General features: G+C 36.7%; 2 protein-coding genes across 2 annotated transcripts in view; one reads left to right on the top strand and one right to left on the bottom strand.

The window, feature by feature from the left end:
- The first annotated feature begins 1,810 nt into the window (after nucleotides 1-1,810).
- LOC145783545 (uncharacterized) lies at nucleotides 1,811-14,868 on the top strand. Its single transcript, XM_082595445.1, has 7 exons — nucleotides 1,811-1,930; nucleotides 2,879-3,066; nucleotides 5,616-5,760; nucleotides 9,367-9,538; nucleotides 9,962-10,159; nucleotides 13,457-13,578; nucleotides 14,291-14,868. The coding sequence occupies exons 1-7, from the start codon at nucleotides 1,826-1,828 to the stop codon at nucleotides 14,624-14,626; spliced, it is 1,266 nt and encodes a 421-aa protein (XP_082451571.1). The 5' UTR covers nucleotides 1,811-1,825; the 3' UTR covers nucleotides 14,627-14,868.
- Nucleotides 14,869-15,014: 146 nt separating this feature from the next.
- LOC145783544 (von Willebrand factor A domain-containing protein 3B-like) overlaps nucleotides 15,015-22,755 on the bottom strand; it is a 38,254-nt gene continuing 30,513 nt past the window's right edge. The window contains exons 34-40 of the mRNA XM_082595444.1: nucleotides 22,404-22,509; nucleotides 21,736-21,859; nucleotides 20,582-20,719; nucleotides 19,807-19,927; nucleotides 18,909-19,037; nucleotides 17,892-18,000; nucleotides 15,015-16,832 (exon numbers count right to left, since the gene is read on the bottom strand). Of these exons, the coding sequence (XP_082451570.1) occupies nucleotides 16,739-16,832; nucleotides 17,892-18,000; nucleotides 18,909-19,037; nucleotides 19,807-19,927; nucleotides 20,582-20,719; nucleotides 21,736-21,859; nucleotides 22,404-22,509 (821 nt within the window). The 3' untranslated portion in view covers nucleotides 15,015-16,738. The remainder of the gene's footprint in view (nucleotides 16,833-17,891; nucleotides 18,001-18,908; nucleotides 19,038-19,806; nucleotides 19,928-20,581; nucleotides 20,720-21,735; nucleotides 21,860-22,403; nucleotides 22,510-22,755) is intronic.

Genomic DNA, 22,755 nt, shown 5'->3' with positions numbered 1-22,755 from the left:
GAAAAATACTAGGAAAACGGTCAAGAGGAGCTCAAAGATTTACATTTTTGCACAATTTTCAACCACATACCAAGAACCCTACTAAAATTTGGCAAGACGCACGAGATCGATCAAACTAACATCATTGTACATCGAGGGGCTGTATCAGCCATGATACCTACAGAGAGAGAGAGTATGAGCTTCTTTTGTTGCCTTGGATTTGATAGTAATCACCACTTTTGCCAACCTTCCCATCTTCCTTGCTGTCAACATGATTTTCCATTCGGTGTGAGGATAAAGATTGTTTGTCAGTCCTTTGCTTCAGTCTTTTGCTTCTGTCATTGCTTTGTAGCCTTTGTCAGTCCAAGGATAAAAGATTCAAAACCAACCAACCAATTATTCACCTTCACCATAAACTTTATGTTATCGATCGATTGTAGGACTTCTTATTTTATTTCTTAGTATTTGCTTCGAGACCACCTGCAGTCTTTTATAACCACCTTTTGTTTGGGCTCATACCTTTGCAGCAAATTAGTTTGTTTTTACATAAATTCGACGTCTGCAGACGTTGTTTATATCAAACGGCCGATTCTCTTGCTAGATAACCATAAAGCTGAGTCATTTTTATAGTTTTGTGTTACAGTAATGTTTCTATTGTATTTTATATTTATTGGTGAATTTCTTCAGTCAGTAGGCTGTCAAGTAGAGTTAAAAGAAACAGCTTTGAAGGATAGACAGCTGGTAGATTACATGACGACCAGAAGATAAAACAGAAAACATATTTTCAATTTAACACACTTTATACGGATACTGCTCTAACATTATATTCAATTGAAATGAATCTATTCAGCAAAACTGTTTCAAAAATTAAAGTTGTAACTTTCCTAGATCTCCGTATTTCACTCAGTACATTGTTTCTAATCGTAACAAATAGCGCGTTAGTGTCAAATATTGTGGCAACAATGCTTACATAAATTTGTATCATAATAAGCATTGTTTATTACGTCAGTCATAAAAGTGATGTAAATTCAAGAAAGATCAACTGACGTTGGTGAAATGTTTAACCCGAAGATGTGTTTTTAACAAATGGAGACAGCAAATGGTTCTTACATGCCAATTTTTATTTTTGCCCAATCATTAACTCGACATTTCATTAGCTGAAGTTGAGAGATATAGGGATGAAAATATTTTATGAGAATCAACTTCGCTAGATGCCTTATTGTCACGCTGTAAAGGAAAAACATCTTTGAATAAGCAAAAAAAAAAAACAATTTAGACACTGAAAGCGTTTGAAATATTTTTTTGAAGGAAACTACACAGTGAAAGCATTTGTATTGCTCAAGTGCAGTATTGAAATTAGTTGAGGCATTTAATTGATTTTGTTTCAAAATCAACTGACTGGTAAAATTGGGTAAGTAAGCAAAGCTAAGATTGGCATGGCCAAAGAACAAATGTTGAAGTTGATATACATCAATTATTTAAGCTTTCTAATTTTAGCAAGGGTCGGGTCATTTTTCCAAGCATGGGCGGGCTTTGTTGATTAGATATGCTGCAACTCGATCCAGAGGCGTGAAAAGAAAGAGCTTAATTGTCTGTGGTAGCTTTTGTATCATGAAAAGACCAGTTCAGTTTATTGTTATTTCTGAAGAGGACACTGTGTGATGTCGAAAACGTTTGTTATATATAATTTGTTTTAACATAGTTTTTTTTTCTGTAACTGTAAAAAATAATTGTAAATACTATGTTAAATTGGGTTGCGTTGCTAGGGCTTGTATACTTAATTGTAAATACTTGTGGTAACAAATTTTATTGCAACGTTTTCAGATTGCTTGTAAGCTTTGGTAGGATGAACGACTCTAATCTTAGCACAAGTGCGCCAAATTTGTCTGCTCGTTGCAATCCCGACTTATCCCACACTCCTTTGTATTTTGCTCCAGTGCCGGTCTTCCAAGTAAAAAGTTGCATAGTTTTATTTATTTAAGTTGTTTTTATACTTAGACAAGCAAAAATATGCTCATATTGATATATTTCGTCAAACTATAATCTTCATGACACTTTCATTTAGGTTAGCGGAAGATTTTTTTTTCAAATTGTACTGTTGCAATAAAATTGTAAATATTTTATATCAAATTCAAACCAATTTTTTTTGCAAATGAAGTAATTCAGATGTCTCCAAACCTCAGTTCTGGCTTCTCAATGTTAGGAGAATCGCAGATCATAAACTTTATCAGGATCCACGTATTGTATGTATTGTAATACGTATTGAATGACATCATCATTTATCATCATCAGATTCAGGTCATCTGTTACAAAACCAAATGAACGAGATCAGTGAACAAAAACGTTTAGGTTTGGTTACTAACAAAGTTTATTTATAAAGTTTTTTCCGCCGCAAACGCGGTTTCCTCAGTATTATCATTCAAATAGAATCACTGTTTTTTATCATGATGACTGTTTTTATTTACTTTAAGTTTCTTGTGTTGGAAACACAGCTAGCTTCGTTCAAAATTGGAATAGAAAACTAAGTAAATCACTTGCAGCTTGACGCCAGATATGAATTGCAATGTAACTAACTGACCAATGAATGAACCGAATTCCAAAGTAAAAGTTCATTTCAAAACATTCCGTAAATTATTTTCCTACGAATACAATTGTGTTCTTCGATTATTGCACAACGTGATATAACGTAAATATTGCGATAAAGGAAAGTACCGCGCTAAGCAACGAGCACAGCTTAAATGATTTCCCTAGAGAAGTTCACTTTCATTCCACGCAAATAATTTTCGTTGTTTTTCTTCAGTATCAAAGTTGTATAATTATACAAGATTGCTTGGTCTGGTCTGTTTGCATTCGTGTTTATATGCATCAATGATGTAACAATGCTGTTGTTTTGTTTTAGATTGCCATCAACGTAATCGTCATAGTGGCTGTCATAGACAGCAGACAAAAGTTGCGTCACAATTTCGTCTATGCTTACGTCATCAATACGTCAATGGCAAATGTAATGTTTGGGTTGTTCTCTCTTTACGAGCTGCTGAATCTCTCTCTAGCATTTGAAAGAAATTGGAATTCACCAGAGCCCTTCAGGTAATTTTTAGTCACGTTGTCACGTAACGTTGTTACGTATCCGTCGGTGCGTAACGTCAATGCGCTGTAGTTTGGCTGGGAGACTTCTATTTTTATGAGGATCATCGGCTGCGTGACTTATCGGTGACAGCACGTGTATGACGCTTGGAAAGGCGTCGGTTCGAGTCTAATGGAGAGCATATGGCTCTTTTTGAAGAGCTAGTTAACACGTTTCTTGCATATCTATACATTTCATGTAAATTTTCATGGTCAAAGAAAAGCACTAGACAAGACAAAAAATAACATAACGGATCAATGCCTTTTCGGCAACCTGTAATCTCAGCAATTTCGGTAGCCTGACAGTTAATTGCCTTCCAGGAGAACATAACAAGAGGTCTCGTCAATCACTTTCATTGCTTTTAGATATATATTTGTTGTAAAGCATTCATGCAGAGAAAACTTTTAGTACATCTCATAGTTATTATCTAAATTAAATGCAAAAGTGGGCATAAGTGGTTCTGGGTCGTTCTAGTCGTTCTCGTCGTTCTAGTCGCTCTATCAATATTTCATTATTGATACATCCACGCAGCAACAAGCATTGTAAAGCTTATCGTAATGTTTAAAACTTTGGAAATTATTTTAAATCAATTAATATCAGTTCAATGACAGCGTGGTTGGCTGGTTCCCTCGTCTCTGAAGCTGGTGGTAGTAGGTTCGATTCCAGGTCGGATCATGCCATATACTTTAAAAAACACACCGATTATGTTGTTGCTTGCATAAAGTATTACTAATAGGTTGGTGTAGCAGTGTTTTTACATCGTAAATAAATAAATATGACACAAATGGTAAAAATTGCTGGCGGTATATAGCTTCATGCGTTATAGAGCGACAAAAGATAAACAATCACATTGTTTTACGATATTGATTAAAACTTATCAATGAAATTTTGCATGTTTTGAAAGTCGAGTTGATTAAGCCACGACTTACTAGAACACGGCCCAATATGTTGCTATTTGAGGAAATTTCTAAGAGTCTGAATTGTTACAATCATAGCTATGATAAACCTGTCATCTTGCCATTATCAGAAGTAAGTAAAATAAGTAACATTTGCACCTAGACATATGTTTGGCTTGTTTAACCGGAGATTAGGTATGTACATTGAGCACAGTTTACACAATAAGAATGTAATATGTAAAACTTTTCAACTGTACCCTGGAGGTAATATCGTTTGGTGCAATTGCATGTTCCATTTAAAATATCAAGGATTTTTTGTGGATTCAATGTTGTAAGCTCTTCATTTGATGTGTCAATTTAAATTTTAATTCAGTTGTTTTTCTCCAAGTTTAGTTTTGCAAGTAAAATATGGCTATTGGTGAAACATCCTGCTTTACAAAAAAACCTAACGACTGTATGATGAGACTACCTCCAGGATGCAGTTGCAAAGTCTTACATATTTTACATTATTATTGCATAAATTGTGCTTAACATACATATCTAATCTCTGGTAAAACAAGCCAAAAATATGTCTACATGCAAATGTTGCTTGTTTACATACTTCTGTAAGTGGAAAAATAACAGGTTTATCATGGCTATGATTGTAACAATTCAGACTCTTAGAAATTTTCCCAAATAGCAACATATTTGGCCGTGTTTTAGTAGGCCGTGATTAAGCATAAGCTTCTTGACAAGATTGACAAAGCGAACACAAAATTTATTGTCATTTGATAAAATGTTATCAATAAAAAATTTTGTTTCACGTTGCAGTCGAATTGTAGCAGATGTGTTTCAAAAATCTGCAGTTATTGATTCTAGCTATTTCAACAGGCTCAGTGTTCACGTATCGATTTACTCTGTGGTGTACTTTAGATGATGAGTTACGAGTAACAGCTTTGCGATTGTTGACAATGCTTTTAAAATGAAACCATTTTCGTTTTGAATTTTAACTACAGTTTCTAAGCAAATACTATAAATGTAATTTTAGATGTTACTGAGTTTGCTTCGGGCTGGTTTTAAAAACATAAAAAATTATGCTTTTTTTATTATTGGCAGGTGGGTTTTTTTGATGATCAATATTTTTGTAATTTTCCCTATTTTTATTTCATGCATCGTAACATATATTGGCATTTCTTGCACTGCACTTGCTTTGTGCATAAAAACCTAAACATAATTATGTGAATGCTTCAACATATTATGCTGTAAATTAAATCAACACTGATACTCTATTTTAGAAACCACATTTCAAAACCATGGTAGTTTGTTGTGAAGCTTCAGAGATTTTATCTTCTTTGCACCACTTACAGCTACTAAATTTTCTAAGACAAATCTGTTTTGTTGCTTGCAAACTCGTGTGGGTATATGAGATAGTGTTCCCATACTAACCGGACAAGAGGTATGGAGTCAAACCCAATGCCCAATCGATCTTCGACATGATAGCTAACGGGTCATTGGGAGTGCTTAAAATAAATTTATTTTGTTGTAAACAGAATAAAGTTTTGTTTCCTTTTGAAACAATTTTCTTTTGTGTGGTGAACCACGCAGGGGACGATTTTAATTGGTTCTTGTTTTAACAGATCATACGGTAAACAATGGCTAGGCTGGTGGGCTTTTCGAACAGGAATGATCGTCAGTCTTTTCATTGCCATGGGTGGGAGCATTTCGGCGCTTATTTATGGAATTCGGGAAAGCTCTTACTTCGTTGCAAGGACAGCTCATTATGTGAGACTTGAAATACATTCAATAGTTAAGATTTGTCGATTATCTTGCCAGTTTCTATACAGCATTCACCGCTTTGAGCGGCTGACTGGCTTTATTCAACCAACAACAACCGCCGTTTTTACATCATTTCAACATCTAATGACAAGTGGAAGTGGTCTCTCAGGCTCACCAAACTAACTCTTACTGGTAGTGAATATAATCAATAGCGTTGACAGGGGGGTCCAGGGGATACTTTTGGACCCGGGCCCGAGATGATTTTAGGGACCCACACCTTATCAAAGAGCCCAGAAACTTGAAGAAGCCACCACATATTCCTTGTATATAGTCCATTTTTTCAGAAGTGTCTTATTTTTGGGCACCGAAGATCTCATTAGTACCGGGTCCAAATTATCGTCTCAACGGCCTTGAGAAAAATGAATAACTACATTGATTAGAAGTATTAGGGACCTCTAAAGCAGAATTAGTGGTGCGATACTGACAAGGCCAGACGAGTGGCCAAAATTTTATTGATCTAACTTCTTACTGTTGTACTATTGGCTGCTCAGATATGTTGATTCGCTTAATGACGCTATCAACCAGCTGAAGATTTTTTTAACTATATTTTTCAATTCTCTATTGTATTTACGACTTGACCACATAAGACAGGGGTCACCAACATTTTTTGCACGCGGGCCACTTTGGTACTAAGGAGAGCTGTGGCGGGCCGCACTAATAAAATTTTAGGTAGGTTGATTCATATGCTAGAAAAGAACGCATGTCGTACCCAGTATCCAGCGTTACATGTTGTTAATATTTATCTTAGAATACCGCAGCAACAAAATTAGTCGAACAACGCTACTGCCACGCCAAGCTCCTTTAACAGCACTTTTGACTTCTTTAACAATGCCTAATAAATGAGGCCATTTGTTTTGCGCACTTGTAGCGAGGCGAGCGGTTTCATCAGAATATTCATCGCCAAGCAAGAGTATGGTGTTGTTATTTCGCTTCACAAAGATATCTTGCAAGTTGTAATTAACAGCTACAGTAAACAAGGAAATGTTTGGCACATCGCAATACAGGCAACAATAGTGACCTGCAAACATATCAGCGAAAAATAGGCTCCAATAACAGAGAAAAAGAAACCAAGCACCATGAAACAAACGCTTGTGGAAATCACTGAAAAAACGTTTCTATCGTAATTCATGAACAGTCTTCCCTCTAAAAAAGCAATGAGTTGGTTTTTCATCATTTTTGTGAGAGTCTATAAAACCGTCTTTCTTTGATTACTGGACAACTTTCACTTGCGGTGCTTATCAGCATGATAAGAATTGATGATTAACAACATTTTGCAGTACTAAGCTAAATGTCTTCATAATACAACCAGAAAAAGTCTTTTAATGTATATATAATATTTTGCCAATTTATTATAAATTTAGTTGGCACACCGACCTATTTTGCCTACAAACTTGCATAAAGGGAACACTGCTCGTGAAACACAATAAACATGAAACGCACACTAGGGTTTACGTGACATTTACAAACTTAAAATAAGCAACCTTATGCTCACAGACAATTTCGAAATTCGAAAACAGACGTTTTAATCAACCACTGGGACAGTGTGGCTGGACATCGCATTGGAATAACTTTAATCCACCCCCACCTAGAACAACAATCCGATTGGTCGGTCGGTGGAATCGTACGGTATGCAAAGCGAAAATATGCTTCCCGAAAAGTATTTTTTGCCTTCATGCTCTTTAACTCCTCAAGAAAGTATTTTTGGTTATACTTGTATGCGGATACCTTCCGCGGGCCGCAGCGATACAGCGTGGCGGGCCGCCAGTTGGTGACCCCTGACATAAGACATTCACATTGATTGATGCAAGGAATAGCGCAAACAATGTCATGAATAAAGTTTTTGATATGACTAAATGTGGAATCGAACCGAAGCCTACCAAAAGTATAAACGAAGCTATTGCTAAGATTACTTTTTACTGATGTCTGCAAAGTGCTCATCAGTGCTGAAGCGGAAAAGTCGCCTTTTTATGCAGTGAAAAACTGCAATCGCGTTGGCGTTTATTTTGTTTTTGCGTGCATGTGAAATTCGTTTAGCATGCCCCAGTTCTAACGTGGGGTCAAGTGGACGTTTAGCGTGAGTTTGTTATTTGTAGTTGACGCTCCTTTCTATAGCCACTTAGTTGTGGAAGACTTCTCACCAATATCATTACTCCTTTGAAGAATGATACTTGTGAGAAAGACTTAGCAGCATTGTTCCGTTTCAGCGGATATTAACGTTTCAACTTGAGTTAGGGACTTTCTGTATCAATTTAGGTTTCTTGGTTGTTCTAAGTTTGGCCTGTGTTTGTGTATATGTGTAGTTGAATACGAATTTATTTTTAGTAGCCTACATTTTGCTGCAGCTAATGTTGTCGTACAATAGGTCCCGACACACGTTAGTCTCATGTTATGCTGAAGATGTTTGACCAAAATACGCTAGCTAGTCTTTATTTTGTAACTACAGGCATCTGGCACTTTTAAATTGGCAAAATAAGCAGCCATAGTTGAATGCTTAAGGTAATAAGAAAAAGATAGAGAAAGGGGGAAAAATGTCGAGTCCGAGAAAAACGTTTTAAAAATCAATCAGATATTTGTATCTGACTTTGTCTTTTACTGGTTTTTTGTACTCATAGCCACAGTCGTACGGGAATAAACATCTCCGTAGGCGAAGCAAAAATTTGCACTCATGTTCAATTTCAAATCAATCTTTTATGCAGTGCTTAAAACATAATTATAAAAAATCTTAAAACAAACAAGACCTTTCCTGTGTTCAATAAAATGGGCTACCACATCAGGTGGTTTTGAGAAGTTGTATGAACAATTTTAACAAATTTACGTAGGTTTTACATATTGTGACTCTCTAAATAAGCACAATGGAGTTGTTTAAAGGAACGAAAATAACGATTTTATTCCAGACAATACTTCATCTGGTCCGGATATTTACCTGATCGGGTACAAATCTGATCAGATCTTTACCATATCTGGACCAGACAAAGTGGTTGTCTAGGATTAATTTTGTAGCAACTTCATCATGTTGGTTTGGAAAGTTTTACAAAAAGATGAGGATACTAAGATCCAAGATATTTTGTGATTGCCCAAACCAACATGATGCAGTTGTACAGTAAAAACACCAAATTTAAAAGTTTTTTTTTTAGTTTTGTCACAATACAACACGATATCAACACATCAATATGAGTGTATAATAATGATAGCTATGATGGCTATGCCTTGTCTTCGAGGATGATGGTCTCGCGTAAATGCCAAAGCGTAGCCTATTGTAGGTCTATAGCTACATATTTTGTTCAACTTGCGATTTCTAATTGAAGCAATTTTTTATCTTTTTATTTAGTTATCTTTGCTATAAAATTGTATCTCTTTTTTTATAGATTTTTTGTCTATATCCTAGTTGTAATTTTTTCTTATTTATTTTCACGCTTTTATGATAGGAGAAATTGCCCTCCTGCTATTTTGCACAACCATGTTCATGGGTAGGCTACTATCAACCACAAACAGATGTGATGTTTTCAATATATTCTGTAATCTGTTCGATAAACTGATTTTTGTTTTTACTAGAAAGTGAAAGAAATATCGAAATCTCAAAAGCGCATTAAAATGTGGAGCATAATAATCATCATTTGGCTTGTGCCCATTTCTCTTTGCATCGCATCAGCCGCTGGGTGGAGCTGTGTGCGATATTGTGAGTGCACACCAACGTTTTACTCAGACATACTGCTATGTCATGCTGGTAGGTTTAAAAAATTGAATACCTCAACTCAAGTTGCAATAGTTTGTTATCTTTTCGTTTTGTTAATGTAATTATTCCAGAGTATTCTATATATAGGTTACACTGTAGTAGCCTATAGGCTTACATAGGGCTGGATTCAGCAATTAGTCTTGGAGAGGGGGGCGATTTTGACAATGTGTTTTAGGGGACGATCGCCCCCCCCCCCTGGGCTACAGCATTTTGTAGTTTTAGAAAACAAAAATGTAAGTAAAAATGAGTTTTTTAAAGCTTCTTAGTTTTACAGACATTTTATTAACTTTCAATGCATTGAGAAAAAATTCGGTTTAATAAAAAGTAAGCTAAAATAAAGACAAAATTTGACAAACAAGGCTAAAAAAATTGGTTCAAAATAGAATAATATTTCTCTGCTTTGCATATTGTTAGACGAGAATCACATATGCTCCAGAATCATGCATCCCCAAACCAAGTCGTTCATGCTTCTCGCGGCCATTATCTGGCTGATCCAAACCATGGTTATGGCAGCTATGATCACCAGCACTGTTAGGAAGTATCTGCGCATTGTACGCTCCAATAGACAAGGACATCTTTCCACTGTGTCAAGCGGCAATCTTTCAGAGCAAGGTGAGTGGCAGGATTTAACTGGTTCTAGCCGGTTTGTGCAAAATTGTTCTTAAATTTTAAATGACCTACTTAAACCCCTTTCTTTGTTGGCGTATTCAAACTATGGAGATACTTAAAGATTTTAGATTAAATAGGCGGGAAGGCAAGACTGCCAATTTTTGTGTTCACCTTCAGACAGGTCATCAAGTGTACATACTGCCAAACAGGGCCCACAAGAGGGGGGACAACCGGTGCATTGCACCGGGGCCCGGTGAGTTGAAGGGGGCCCAACAAAATGTCTAAATTCACGCGTTAAAGTTGATTTCAACGAATTTGTATAAAATGTTGTTTTTTATATTAGTTCCGTATGTCGATTGGACCCCCTCATGGGTATGCCCTTTTTTAAAACTATAATAGCCTACAGAATTTTCAATTTTTTGAGTTCAAGGGGCCCGACAAAATGTTTAAATTTACGTGCTCAGGTCGATTTTGCATAAAATATTGTTTTTTATATTAATTAACGGTAGTTTCATATTTCAATTGGGCCCCCCTCATGGGTATGCCCTTTTTCAAGACTACAGAATTTTCAAATTTTTTAGTTGAAAAGGCCCGACAAAAGGTTTAAATTTGCGTGCTCAGGTCGATTTTCCATAAAATGTTGTTTTTTATATTAACGGTAGTTTCATATTTCAATTGGGCCCCCCTCATGGGTATGCCCTTTTACAAAACTACAGAATTTTCAATTTTTTAAGTTCAAAGGGCCCGATAAAATGTTTAAATTTGCATGCTCAGGTCGATTCTGCATAAAATATTGTTTTTTATATTAACGGTAGTTTCATATTTCGATTGGGCCCCCTCATGGGTATGCCCTTTTTCAAAACTACAGAATTTTCAATTTGTTGAGTTCAAGGGGCCCGAGAAAATGTTTAAATTTGCGTGCTCAGGTCGATTTTGCATAAAATGTTGTTTTTTACTTCGTATTATATTAGTTTCGTATTTTGATTGGACCCCCTCATGGGTATGCTCTTTTTATGACTACAGAATTTTCAATTTTTTACTTTCAGGGGGGCCTGAAAAAATGTTTAAATTTGCGTGCCAAGGTCGATTTTGCATGAAATATTATTTTTTATGTTAGTTTCGTATTTCGATTGGGCCCATCATGGGCATTCTTTTTTAAAAAACTCCAGAAAACACATATTGCAGTGTGAGTGAATATTTCAGTTTATTTCAATGTTTTAATTTCAGTGTTAGTGTTTTAAGTTCAGTGCTGTTTTAATGTGAATATTTGGGTGTGTATGGTATGTTTTAATAAGCAATTGATTGATCAGGTTAGGTTACAGTCATTACACATTTACACAGAAAGTATTCCATGCATTTTTCCAACATCTTGTCAATTTATGACACAAGCAAGCAGTGACAGTTATGTGTAATCATGTTGAACTGGTACAATTTTAGTTGTAGATAATCTTGTTTAGTGTGATATTTTAAGAGTTCAGAAAATAGCAAAAAATACCGGTATTGAAATATTGTTAGAATTGCTTAGCAAGAAGTCTTTAACTGTCACTTTTTCAGTACAAAAATGCTCAAGTGTGTTTTTTGGATACTAATTATATATACTGAAATCATGGAACTTCTCTAATATAGCCTGAGACAGTACAGTATTTTTGAGTTTTTAGGACTTGAATGATTTTGCTATATTGGAATGCAAGCAAGTTTCGTGGAGGCAGTGCTGGAAAATAATTTTGTCCTTGTAGCAGGGCCAAATGTTATAGCAGTCTAACAAAAATCGAAAAAAAGTTAAAAGATTAGTGAAAGTGTAATTTTTTGAGTAAAAAATCATAGATCTTTACTTCTGTTGAAGTACAGTTTTTTTAACTCTAGACAGAATCAGAAGTGTCCTAATAATTGCAATGTAGCTTACTTTTTCCAGCGCTGCAGAAAGGTGTTGATTTTCAAAAATATGCTTAGTATAATATATAAACAAATATTTTTTTATATATCTTAAGTTTTCCTTTTTATTTGTTTTCACTAAGTATTTCTTAGCAGTCTTCTCCAGCCAGGCCAATCCAATCATACTCTTGAATTTCAGGAACAGTGTCAATATTGACTCAACACAGGCATTCTGTAGTTATGCAGGGTATTTGTAAAGGTATCGATACATAGTATAGCGATAGATGTAGGTACATTTATATTGATAGGACTTGAAAATAGAAATATATTCAACTTTGTTTTCTACTGACCACTTGCTGTAGAAATGAAGAGAAAGTGACCCTCAATCCTGCTTGAATGCAGTTTCACTCAAACAAGCAAAGAAAACTAAAGGAGTAAAAATAAGAAGCATACTATTGATCCTGAAATGAAGTTGGTATATATCATATATATATTTCTTAATGTCATGAACAATAGCAATGCATTCATCCAAGTTTGGTCTCCTAGTCTCTGCTGATTTTAAGGTCAGAAATGATATTGTACGGTATGTTAATGTAAAGCTGTATGCACACATATGCAATGCTACATATGTATGCCACCTATGCCGGATAGTGTTGCCATTTTTATCTTCAAAGTGGATATTTTTACCCACTTTTTGCCATGGTTACAATCAGGTGTTGCCAGAGTTAGGATTAAAGTTAGGAAGGGTTAAGGTAAGGGCTAGAGTTAGGAATAAGGTTAGGGTTTTGATCTTTGCCAGGGACAAAAAAAATTTCCAAAATATGATACCGTACAAGTTTTTGTTTTCAACAGCTATAAACTTTTTCTCAAATTTGGGCAGAATTCCTTATCTTGCAACACTATTGAGGCTATATTTACACTACATAGTGTAACTATAGCCACAGCCTTTTATCTTTGTGTATAACTAGTGTGTATCTCTGAATTTAAAGTCATAAACACCAGTACAATATATATATACTGCATTCTTTGTGAAATGGTGGAGTGTTTATACTTTAACCTAATGTATTCTTTGTATTATTTTTTAAACAGGTCTGGTTTTAAAATAAAAACACTGTGCGAAACACCATGTAGGCCTATGCATTGGCCTTGTGGATTAACGCGCACCGCAAATTTTGCTTGTGATTTGTGAGATATCATGCGACATGTCGCGCTGGGGGGCCCGGCAGCAACATCTGCACCGGGGCCCGGCAGGGCTCTTGGAGGCCCTGCTGCCAAAGACGCAGCTGTATGCCCTTGAGTTTCTGCTTTTGTTAAAAATCGGCAAAAGTTTGACTTACTAAATAATAATAATAATATTATTAATATAAATAGCATTATTATTATTATTACTAAGTATCCTGTGTAATATTACTTCTACTACGTCACCAGGAACAGAAGCAAACATCAGTGTTGCTACTGAAGTTTTAAGAAATGGTCCTGCTTTAGATGACGCCATTTCCGTTAACGGCATCGAGGGTGCAAGAGCTGACCTTGGACTTAACTTTGAAAATGTAAGCTTGATAGTGATTTCATAGATTATTTTTGTTTGAATTGTGTATGAATCAGTGACGAAGCTACAAAGAAAATCTTAGGGGGGGCACACGTCATTCAACATGAATTACAACGGCATTAAAAAATTTTTTTGGGAGGTGAAAGATACTTTTGGGGGACGATTGCCCACCCAAAAACCCCTCGTAGCTCCGTCCCTGATATGAGTCCATATTCACAAAGAAAAATAGTCGGGGTTTTAGACGCAAATCTTTTTGTGAAACAAAATTACAATCAGGCCTACTGTATAACTTATTTTTAAAATCATACATACTACTGTATAAATTATAGAAATTCACAACCAAACTATAGGCCTACCGGTACTACAAATTTATGAATAAGATGGCGATTCGAAGAGAAGATTTTTACTTCAAAAAGAAAACCTTAAAACGACTAAAAACTCGAAGAAATATTGCACCAAAACGGAATTTTGTTTCAAATGTTTTTTCTTTGAATCTAAATCTTTAATATTAGCAAACATTCAAATAATATAGATAGCACTTTGATGTGTACAGCATTTTTTGAACTTTGCAAGTAGGCTATAGTAGGCCTACATTTTTTTGATACATCACAACCTAACAAAACAACTGTGTCAATGCAAGTTTGGCATAAAAACGATCTATTTACAAACTTATTGCAGTGATGCAAAAACCAAGTTGTTTTGTTTTCTTACAGGACTCAAACGGAACCTGTAGTGGCAGCCGATGCTTCAAGATACCAGGATTAAACCACAACATCAAGTTATTGTTGATAATATCTGTTTTGTTTGTTCTCTGTACTTTGCCTACTATGCTTATTACTTTTATCGACATCTTCAGCAATACGTTTATCTTGGGCTTTTACGAAATAACACTCCCTTACTTGTTTTGTTTATTGTATAGCTTAATAGCGCCGCTAGTGTTAGTTCATTACATGGCTGGATTAAAAGCAGCTGTAATTTGTATTCTTTATAGGCTCAGCTGTTGTAAGAGAACTATTGTTACTGGTAATATTTCTGGTAGAACGCGTTGAGCGGGTCGTATCGTTGTAGGCCTGAACAATGAGCTGCGTCTCTTGTGATGTCACCTATGATACTTAGGCTAGGCAACTTACATGAAACGTGGCGATGTTGAGAAGTTCATTGCTTTTATTTTGTAACTGGTTACTAGCCCACACATACAATTTAATATTTTCCAATAAAATTATTTTGAACAAAAACGTGCATGCTGCAAGCTAATCCAAGAGGGTTTTGAAACAAAGTTTTGCGAAATGATGTATTTATTTTTAAGTAGGCTAAGCTACGGTAAGCCCAAATCCAAAATGTCTTGGAAATTATTCAACTGATCTGATTGTCTTTCCTAAAAAGTGATTTCCAGCTTGTTTGATTTCATAGCCTACATGAGCACTACTTCTAACAGACTACACTGCCTACACATTTATTTGGAAATAACAGAAGGAAATAGCTTCGAGAGTATAGGAATACATTGTATTCAATGCAATGATCCAGACACATATGAAGCATTTCCTAAGTGATGGTCAGCCTGAAGTGGTGAGTGGGTTCCATACTCGGTTACCAAGCTTCGGGTTATTTTACACCCTGAGTAAAGGTGAGCAGTATCAACAACTAGCTCAGGCTGTTTGGAGAACCAGGTGGGCATTTATCGAAAAGCCTACGCCTTATCCGCTACGCCATTCCACCGCTAACTAGTTGTTATTTTAAAAGACATAAGCATTGAACACATTCCAATGGTGGAGCCATCTGTCTTCGTGGCTTCACCTCACAATTGTATACAAGTTCATATTGTATGTTACGTCACAATGGGAGGTTGAAAATCTCGGGATTGAGATGACAATGAAGCACATGTCTACATAAAACAAAGTTTTCCAGAACTTACAAAACGTCCATCACCCAATAGGCCTGGTAATTCGAAAATTTAAACTAAATTCCTTCTGTTGGACTAATCAACAAAACAAATAATGAACAGACGATATGCCTTTTCTAGCATGAAGCATCGGAAGTCACGTGACAAAGCAGGAAACAAAACATAATTTTGTAAATATTTGCAGGCCCAATTGTTTACAAGGCGGCGACGAAATTCTGATGAATAACGTTTGTAAGAATCATATCCAACGTCTTACTACAGGTTAAACAGCCTTTTAAGTATTTATGTCATAATCCGAGATATCACGATGTGAAAGAAAAACGTAGGCTATAGCCTACTACGAAAAATACGGCGGTTAAGTTAGCACGGTCGCAATGAATTGAATCTCAACAACAGCGGCTTCAACTGAATCTTTCTTATGAGAATCCAGGCAAGCGTAACCAGTCGCAAATCTCTGAATATTTTTGTAAAAGCAAACAGGTCTTATTTATCTTTGGCAAAGACGCAGCAAAAATCATTAGATGGAATGAGAAATCAATGTAAGTGCATTATATCGTTGAATTAGTCAAAAGCTGAAATAAGGCACTCTGTCAAAAAAAAAAAGAACCAAAACAAGCAGTAATTGCAGAGTACACCTACACAAGTTAAATTTACATCATAAAAATAGAAAACGAATTATACCAAATCTATAACAACTATTTAAAAAGCCGCTATTCAGCGCACAATGTAACATTCAGCATGGTAAAATTTGCTAATTTACAAACGTATTTTTATGAAAAAGATCGCAGCATTAACATGGCGTTACATTGCTGACAGTGACTGTGCACAGTGAATAGTTTAGCACCAGTCTTTGGAAGATAGATTAGAAATACCTTGTCGAATACTTTTTCGTTCAAACAATCAAGTGTATGTTAAAACAAAAGCATCGAATCATGTCCCACTATTGATAGTTTGAGGTTGAAAAAACATACCTTTGGAACTAGAGGGTTAAAAAAATGCTCAGCCCATTTGGCCGGTAAGAATAAATATTTCAAGAAATAAATTTCTGAATTATTTTGAAATGTCTTTCAAATTTAGTAACTTCTTTTTGTGGTATCTTACATGAAATTCCGCATTGAACGCATGAAGAAATTGGCAATCGTATGTTCTTATGCAACCTTGAGACTTCATGGAGCTGCACATGAAGTTAAAACTTGCAGAAAGGTTGTCTGACGTCATCTGACTGGTGACTGCCGTGTTGTTCCACGAATCAATTGGCTTTTTAGGAGTGTTGTTTGCTGTTATAGAATGCGACAGCCAGATCGTGGTACTGACGAGAAATCCAAAAGCACCGATTCGAATCCACGGATTTCAATCTGAAATTAAGAGAAACTCAATAAAAAGATACTTTTCTTTTGAGCAAAAAGTCAGTAATCATTGCAACTTCAGTAGGCTATGTAATTTAAGGCCTTTTTTTAAGAACACCTTTATGTAAACTAAAGCATCGAGATAAATTGAAAGAACTGTGCATGAACGCCTAAGCCTGGAACAGACGTGGTATACGAAGGAAAACTAATTGCCATTTAAAAAACTATGGAGGCTGAGTCGAACCTTAGGCTATCTACGTTCAGGCGGGCCTCGACTCGAAACCAACGAAAAACAAACGATTGTTTTTACAGTTACATATTTGGTGAACACAAATTGGTTGGTTTCTCATAACCTTAACCATTAGTCACATACATAGTAGAGTTGACAGGGGAATCCAGGGGGTATTTTTGGACCCGGGATGATATTAGGGGCCCGTAACCTTTCAAGGGGCCCGGAAATATAAAAAAACCACCAAGTATTTTTAAATATAAGTTAGTGCGTTTTTCGTAGAAGTGTCTCGATTTGGGGCCCGAGAATACTATGCCCACACACATACACGCGTATCGGTTGAGGCATCGCTAAGAGCTGAGTTGATTCCGAAGAAGTAGGAAAGCTACGGATCAGATTTACTGCTGCAACCGCATAAAAAAATAAACTAAAACAAATGATAACCTTTACTGATGGGGAACGACAATTCAACCAAACTGTCCGAAATGCAACGCCCCGAATCAGTTTACAGACCATCTCATATTGGAGTGCCCAGTAACTAAGTTTCAAGGCGGATACCTCACATCCCACCAATGCAACAACGTCCTCATGGATTGGCTAAATGAAAACTGCATGGACTCGTAACAAAATGGCGTCATACGAAACAACAACTGATTGATCCACATGACCTTCCACCACACGCTACGTTAACGGGATAAACTGAAGTCCTCAATATCTTCCCGCAATGACGCACGTCAGCTGACAGTTGATTCTAGCTCTAAGCTATGGTAGCCAAGCAAACGCTCGCTCTTCTACGGTCTCTATCGGATTACAAGCGAAAACAAAAAGTCGTTTGAAACCTTGCTCTGTTGCAGAAGTTGACCACTACCCCATCTCCAGACTTGCTGATGACTCGCCCGGGAAGGTAGATGAGGTTGGCCTTGTCGTACAGGGCGATGACGCAGTCGTCTGGAACGATCATGAGTGTGACGTTTTGAAGCAAACAATGAATAGGATTATGATGAGATTATTAGGAATTGTGATCTAACTAATGTTGATTTTGCAATGATGATCAAATTGTGCACGAACATGCTTAAAGGCGAAAGTACAGTATAGTACATTACGCGAAACATAAAAGAAACCAAATAAAGGTTATGTGCAAAAAATAACCGGAATTGCCTTCGCTCTCATACAAAGCAGTAGCTCATATTTTAGAAAACAACTTTAAAGTTGTTGAAAGGATCTGGCTTCCGAGAAAAAAACAAAAAAAATACAGAAACATTTCAAGCTATGAAATGCAATCATCTATTTAAAAGCCGAATGTCATCTTTAGGTGCAAAATAATCTATCACAAGATGTTGAAAGTGATATCCTGAAATTATTCCAACGTTTCGTCAATCAGACACGATCAGGGACCTACATTGTCTAAATATTTCATATGCCTCATTGACAAAACGTAAAAATAAACATGAGGGTATCTTAGCCAGAAGAAGGGGCCTTGTATGCTAGACAGTCTCATTCAAAATTTCCTTTAATTAAAATTAATATAAAATAGCCATTGTCCATTATTCTAACGTACTACAATTTTGGTAAGGAGGTGATTTTCTGAACCATAATCTATTTTAACGTAACTTATTGTCCATTTGTTCAATGTAGGCTATAGTTAATGTGAATTTTATCACCAAACATCCTGCAGCAGAGGCTTCACTGCACAGATAGCCCTGATCAGTTATCTTCGCACCCATGCACGCTAATCACGTACTGAAGCTTGATTCGGTCTTATAGGCCATCTTCGGAAACGAAGAGCGAACATCAATGTAAATTTTATGACCAAAAATCAACAAAAACAACACAATATTGTTAGTGGGTGCACCAACCTATGTCGACAGGTCGCTTCTTCGAATAGCCGGCGTCAAACATGCAGGAAAGATGCTGGGTGCTTGTGCTGCCATCAGGCCACTGTAGGACGTACTGGTGGCCGTTGCCGACCCTGCTGAAGCATGAGGCTGAAACAACAAACGGGTGAGGTTGGCAACAAAACAATAACAACCCGCTTGCGTCGTCGCGCGGAAATCACAGGGAACAAATGTAATTTTACGTAGCAAAGTTTACAACAGATTTCGAGTTGCAGTAGTTCCCGCATTCATGGGCTGCATTGAGTTTCGATTTCTGACAAAGCCTATAAATTAAAAAATAACTCAAAAAGGCGACGTTGTTTGGTCGGTATGATACGAAACGAAATATTTCTCCATAAAAAGCGGTGCGAAACGAAAGAAGTTTTTCGCAAGACAATTAATTTGAAACAGCACAAATGAAAATTAAGACAACATTTTTTTAGAAACAACTTATTTCAGCATATAGCTTGTTTTCAATTTTATATCTCATGTTAATCAAATCCGCACTTTGCCCTCGATAAGCAAAGCTCCCTGGCTGGTTTATAACAAGGCCTAGGAATGGATGCTATAATACGGCTATATAATGGATGGCAAAGTTTATGAAACAAATTCTGTCATGGTATCTTCAATGAAAACATACCATTCAACGCCTGCATGTAACTTATTTCATTGCCTTCCTCCATACTGAAGAATCTCATTTGTAAACCCGACATCATAATAATCCTAATGTCATGTTCATATCATGAAATCCTTATCACATACTCAGTCACTCCATCTTTATCTTTCGTAAATCGCGTTTTGTCGTTTTCTCAACAAGGTTATTTCAATGAATCACAATTTTATTCTAAGCAAAACCGAAAAAAATGTAAACAATCTTCACCTAAGTGATATTGCCCGTCCATATCGCTCCGAGCCACCACAGGTCTTCCAACCCATTTCTCCTCCTTGTTTATAATGAACTCCACATCTTGCTTGTATTTGCTGGGGTGGATCAAGTACACCTGGATTGATAGGCGATGGAGGTAAGGGTTAACAATGCACAGTAGCTATGTTTTTTAATGATAGAATCATTACAAAAGGTCGGTAGTTGTTCCACAGAAGCATAGTTTAGTTCGTAGAGAAAGTTTACCTCAACAGAGGGTTGGAAAAAGTTATGTCTTATAATGCTACTACTTGACTCTCAACAACAGCATTGATTTTAATAAAAAAAAACAAAAAAACAATTAGGCCTGGCTTGTCTCTTTCATGTGTGTAGCAGCAACAATCATTGGCATTTTCAGCACGCAACCATCTGCTTTACAAAGAGAGCTTGTTCATTGAATTATATCTCCTCCTCAGACTGAGAAAGCTTTGTTCTGTTCTTTGTGTGTTTAAAGAAGCGTTGAGCTCCTAACAAGGCCAGGTTAATGAGATCAACAGAGTGAGTTTTCCGTTCGCTGTTGGAGCATGATTGTTCGCAAACTAATCTAATCAGTAAATGCTTTTTAATGACAGTCTGTTCTTGAAAACACGCTGCTTAACTGCACGGGTAGAGATTGGAACTAGCGTCACTTGATCTTGCTGTATCTTGGGTTAACAACGCTAAGTGTTATCACTTAAACCAAGGTACAGCACAATGCAAAGGCGAATACTTCAAACGATAAAACATTTCACACCTCTTCTCGTTGTACATTAGCTTCCGAGTCGTCGTAGAATCGAACCAAAAACCAGTTGTTCGGCTTGCACTCTAGCACAACCCCTGGAGCATAGCTATTGGGGAAACTGGGATGGAGAGCCACCACAGTGTCTCTTTCCTGGAAGAACAAAGTGGTTGACGATAAATTTTGTTGCAACAGCATCAGAACGCACGAGAAGACGAATTACATGTTTCCGAGCTGGTCCTCTTAACAGGAATATCTTAGACAGATCTCTAGGAATATTAGCAGTGGCCCCAATCGCCCCTCCTCCCCCAAAAACACAGAAAAGCAACTCCTACACTCCGCTTGTCATATATCCAGCCGAGTTGGTCATCCCTATACTATGAATCCCTGATGCAAACCTACACATCATTGTGTATTGCCCCCCTTAAGGCTACTTTCTGGATCCGGCCCTGGATACTACAGATCGTTTCATTTCAAGTGATGGATAATATTGATTTGATTATCTCGCTTGATTTAAATATGAAAAATGTTCGGGGTTATGTTTAGTGATGAAGATTAAAGCTAGTCATTGAATGGTCTTGCTATAGTAGCGTGCTGGGGCTAATGTTGTCAACTTCACAGTGGTGAGCCCTGATAATCGATTCTTGCCATCAAGCAAATGGCAACAAATCAAGACAGCAATCTTATAAGCAAGAAAAAGAAACAACTTGCTGTCCTGTTTCGAATGATGGAGTAGACGTTTTCTCCGCTCGGCCATGGAGCCGATAAAATAACAGAAAACAGAAAAGTCATTTTACCAAAAAAAAGTTGGCATGCTTTCTGGCCGGATCAATAAAATAATTTCAAAAATGTTTATCGACAACCGACCCTATACTGGTAGATGAACAAGGATGACTACTTTTAATGCAGATTCATTCGGATTTTAAAATCATCATAGCAATTTTTATTACATACCGATGATTATAAAAGACCATTGAAAACGTTAGATTCATCAGAAGTATTTATTTCTCTAGCAGCAGTTTCAACTTTCATCTGAAAACAACTCATATGTTTCTGCTTTCACTTCCTCATTCGTCAGATGAAAGTTGCAGAGCACACAACTGTCACTGTGCACGAGGGCTAGAGAGGACATTCAAATGGCGAAAATGCAATCTGGAGCAATCAGCTACCTTGATGACGCTATTCGCGTCATCTTCATCAGTGATGATGTCTTCTCTGTAGGTCCGCTGGATAAATCCTGTGCAATCCAGGATGTCGTAGCTGTCATCAGGATGGAAGGCCTGGACTGTTCCTCTGGAAAAGAAGTGGATGAAGGAAAACACGTCACAAGAGGTGGGTCACTACAGGTCACATCTGACGAGTTACTATAGGTCATAGTGAGTGAGAAACGCAACAGCAAATGAGACTGGAGGTCACTTTTGATCACAGGTTCTAATGCAGATATTCTGTACATAAATTCAGCGCTTGGTGCGACTTTTAGTATATTTCAAAAAATGTTAGCGACAAATTTTTTCTTGAAACTTTATACCATTTCACATTGTAGCAAAAACCAACTGGGGTAAGCTATAAGAATTCTGCTGACGATTCATCGTAGTACAATTAAATGATTTACAGAAAACGATTAACTTTTCTAATTCGATCATATATGTTGGTTATATATTTGTCTATTTTTAAACGGGTTAGGCCTATCAATTATTCAACTTTCGAATGGCAATGTGACCTTTAAAATGCATTTAATTTAGAGTTGAATCGTGTAAAAGCGATTACTAAATTAGTTAAAACCAACATACACCCAACGACCTATTATTACATGAACAACTGAAATGGCAACACTGACCTGTAATACCAGCCGTCGTCGGTACACCGCGCCAGCAACTCCTGGCCTGGTGGTAACTCTCGTGCTGAGGCGGCAGCTGGGGAGATCACTTCCGGTGGGCTGCGAGCTTCAAACAACGCTACATCGGTAAACAACAAAGTAGTTGGGCGGATCGATGGAACTTTGAATTTGGAAAACAAAGTTTTCCAAGTTTACAGAGCAAATTAAAAATGTTCTTTGGTTGCTTTTGAAAATACAGTAGCTGCAAGTGAAAATCAAATGGATTTTCACAATGGTGATAAGCTGCGTAATAGTGTATGCTTAAAATCAATGCAAATGTGTCTAACAAAAAGAGGATAGATCATTGTGGCCT

Source organism: Aplidium turbinatum, chromosome 14 (genome assembly GCF_918807975.1).
Source record: "Aplidium turbinatum chromosome 14, kaAplTurb1.1, whole genome shotgun sequence".
Classification (NCBI taxonomy): domain Eukaryota; kingdom Metazoa; phylum Chordata; class Ascidiacea; order Aplousobranchia; family Polyclinidae; genus Aplidium; species Aplidium turbinatum.
Note: the sequence above shows the minus strand (reverse complement) of the source record. Positions and strands in the feature narration are given on the sequence as shown.

Coding starts and splice junctions, on each gene's coding strand:
- LOC145783545 (XM_082595445.1), top strand. CDS start 1,826: ATGAACGACTCTAATCTTAGCACAAGTGCGCCAAATTTGTCTGCTCGT. Junction 3,067..5,615: donor AATTCACCAGAGCCCTTCAG/GTAATTTTTAGT, acceptor TTGTTTTAACAG/ATCATACGGTAAACAATGGC. Junction 13,579..14,290: donor TTGGACTTAACTTTGAAAAT/GTAAGCTTGATA, acceptor GTTTTCTTACAG/GACTCAAACGGAACCTGTAG.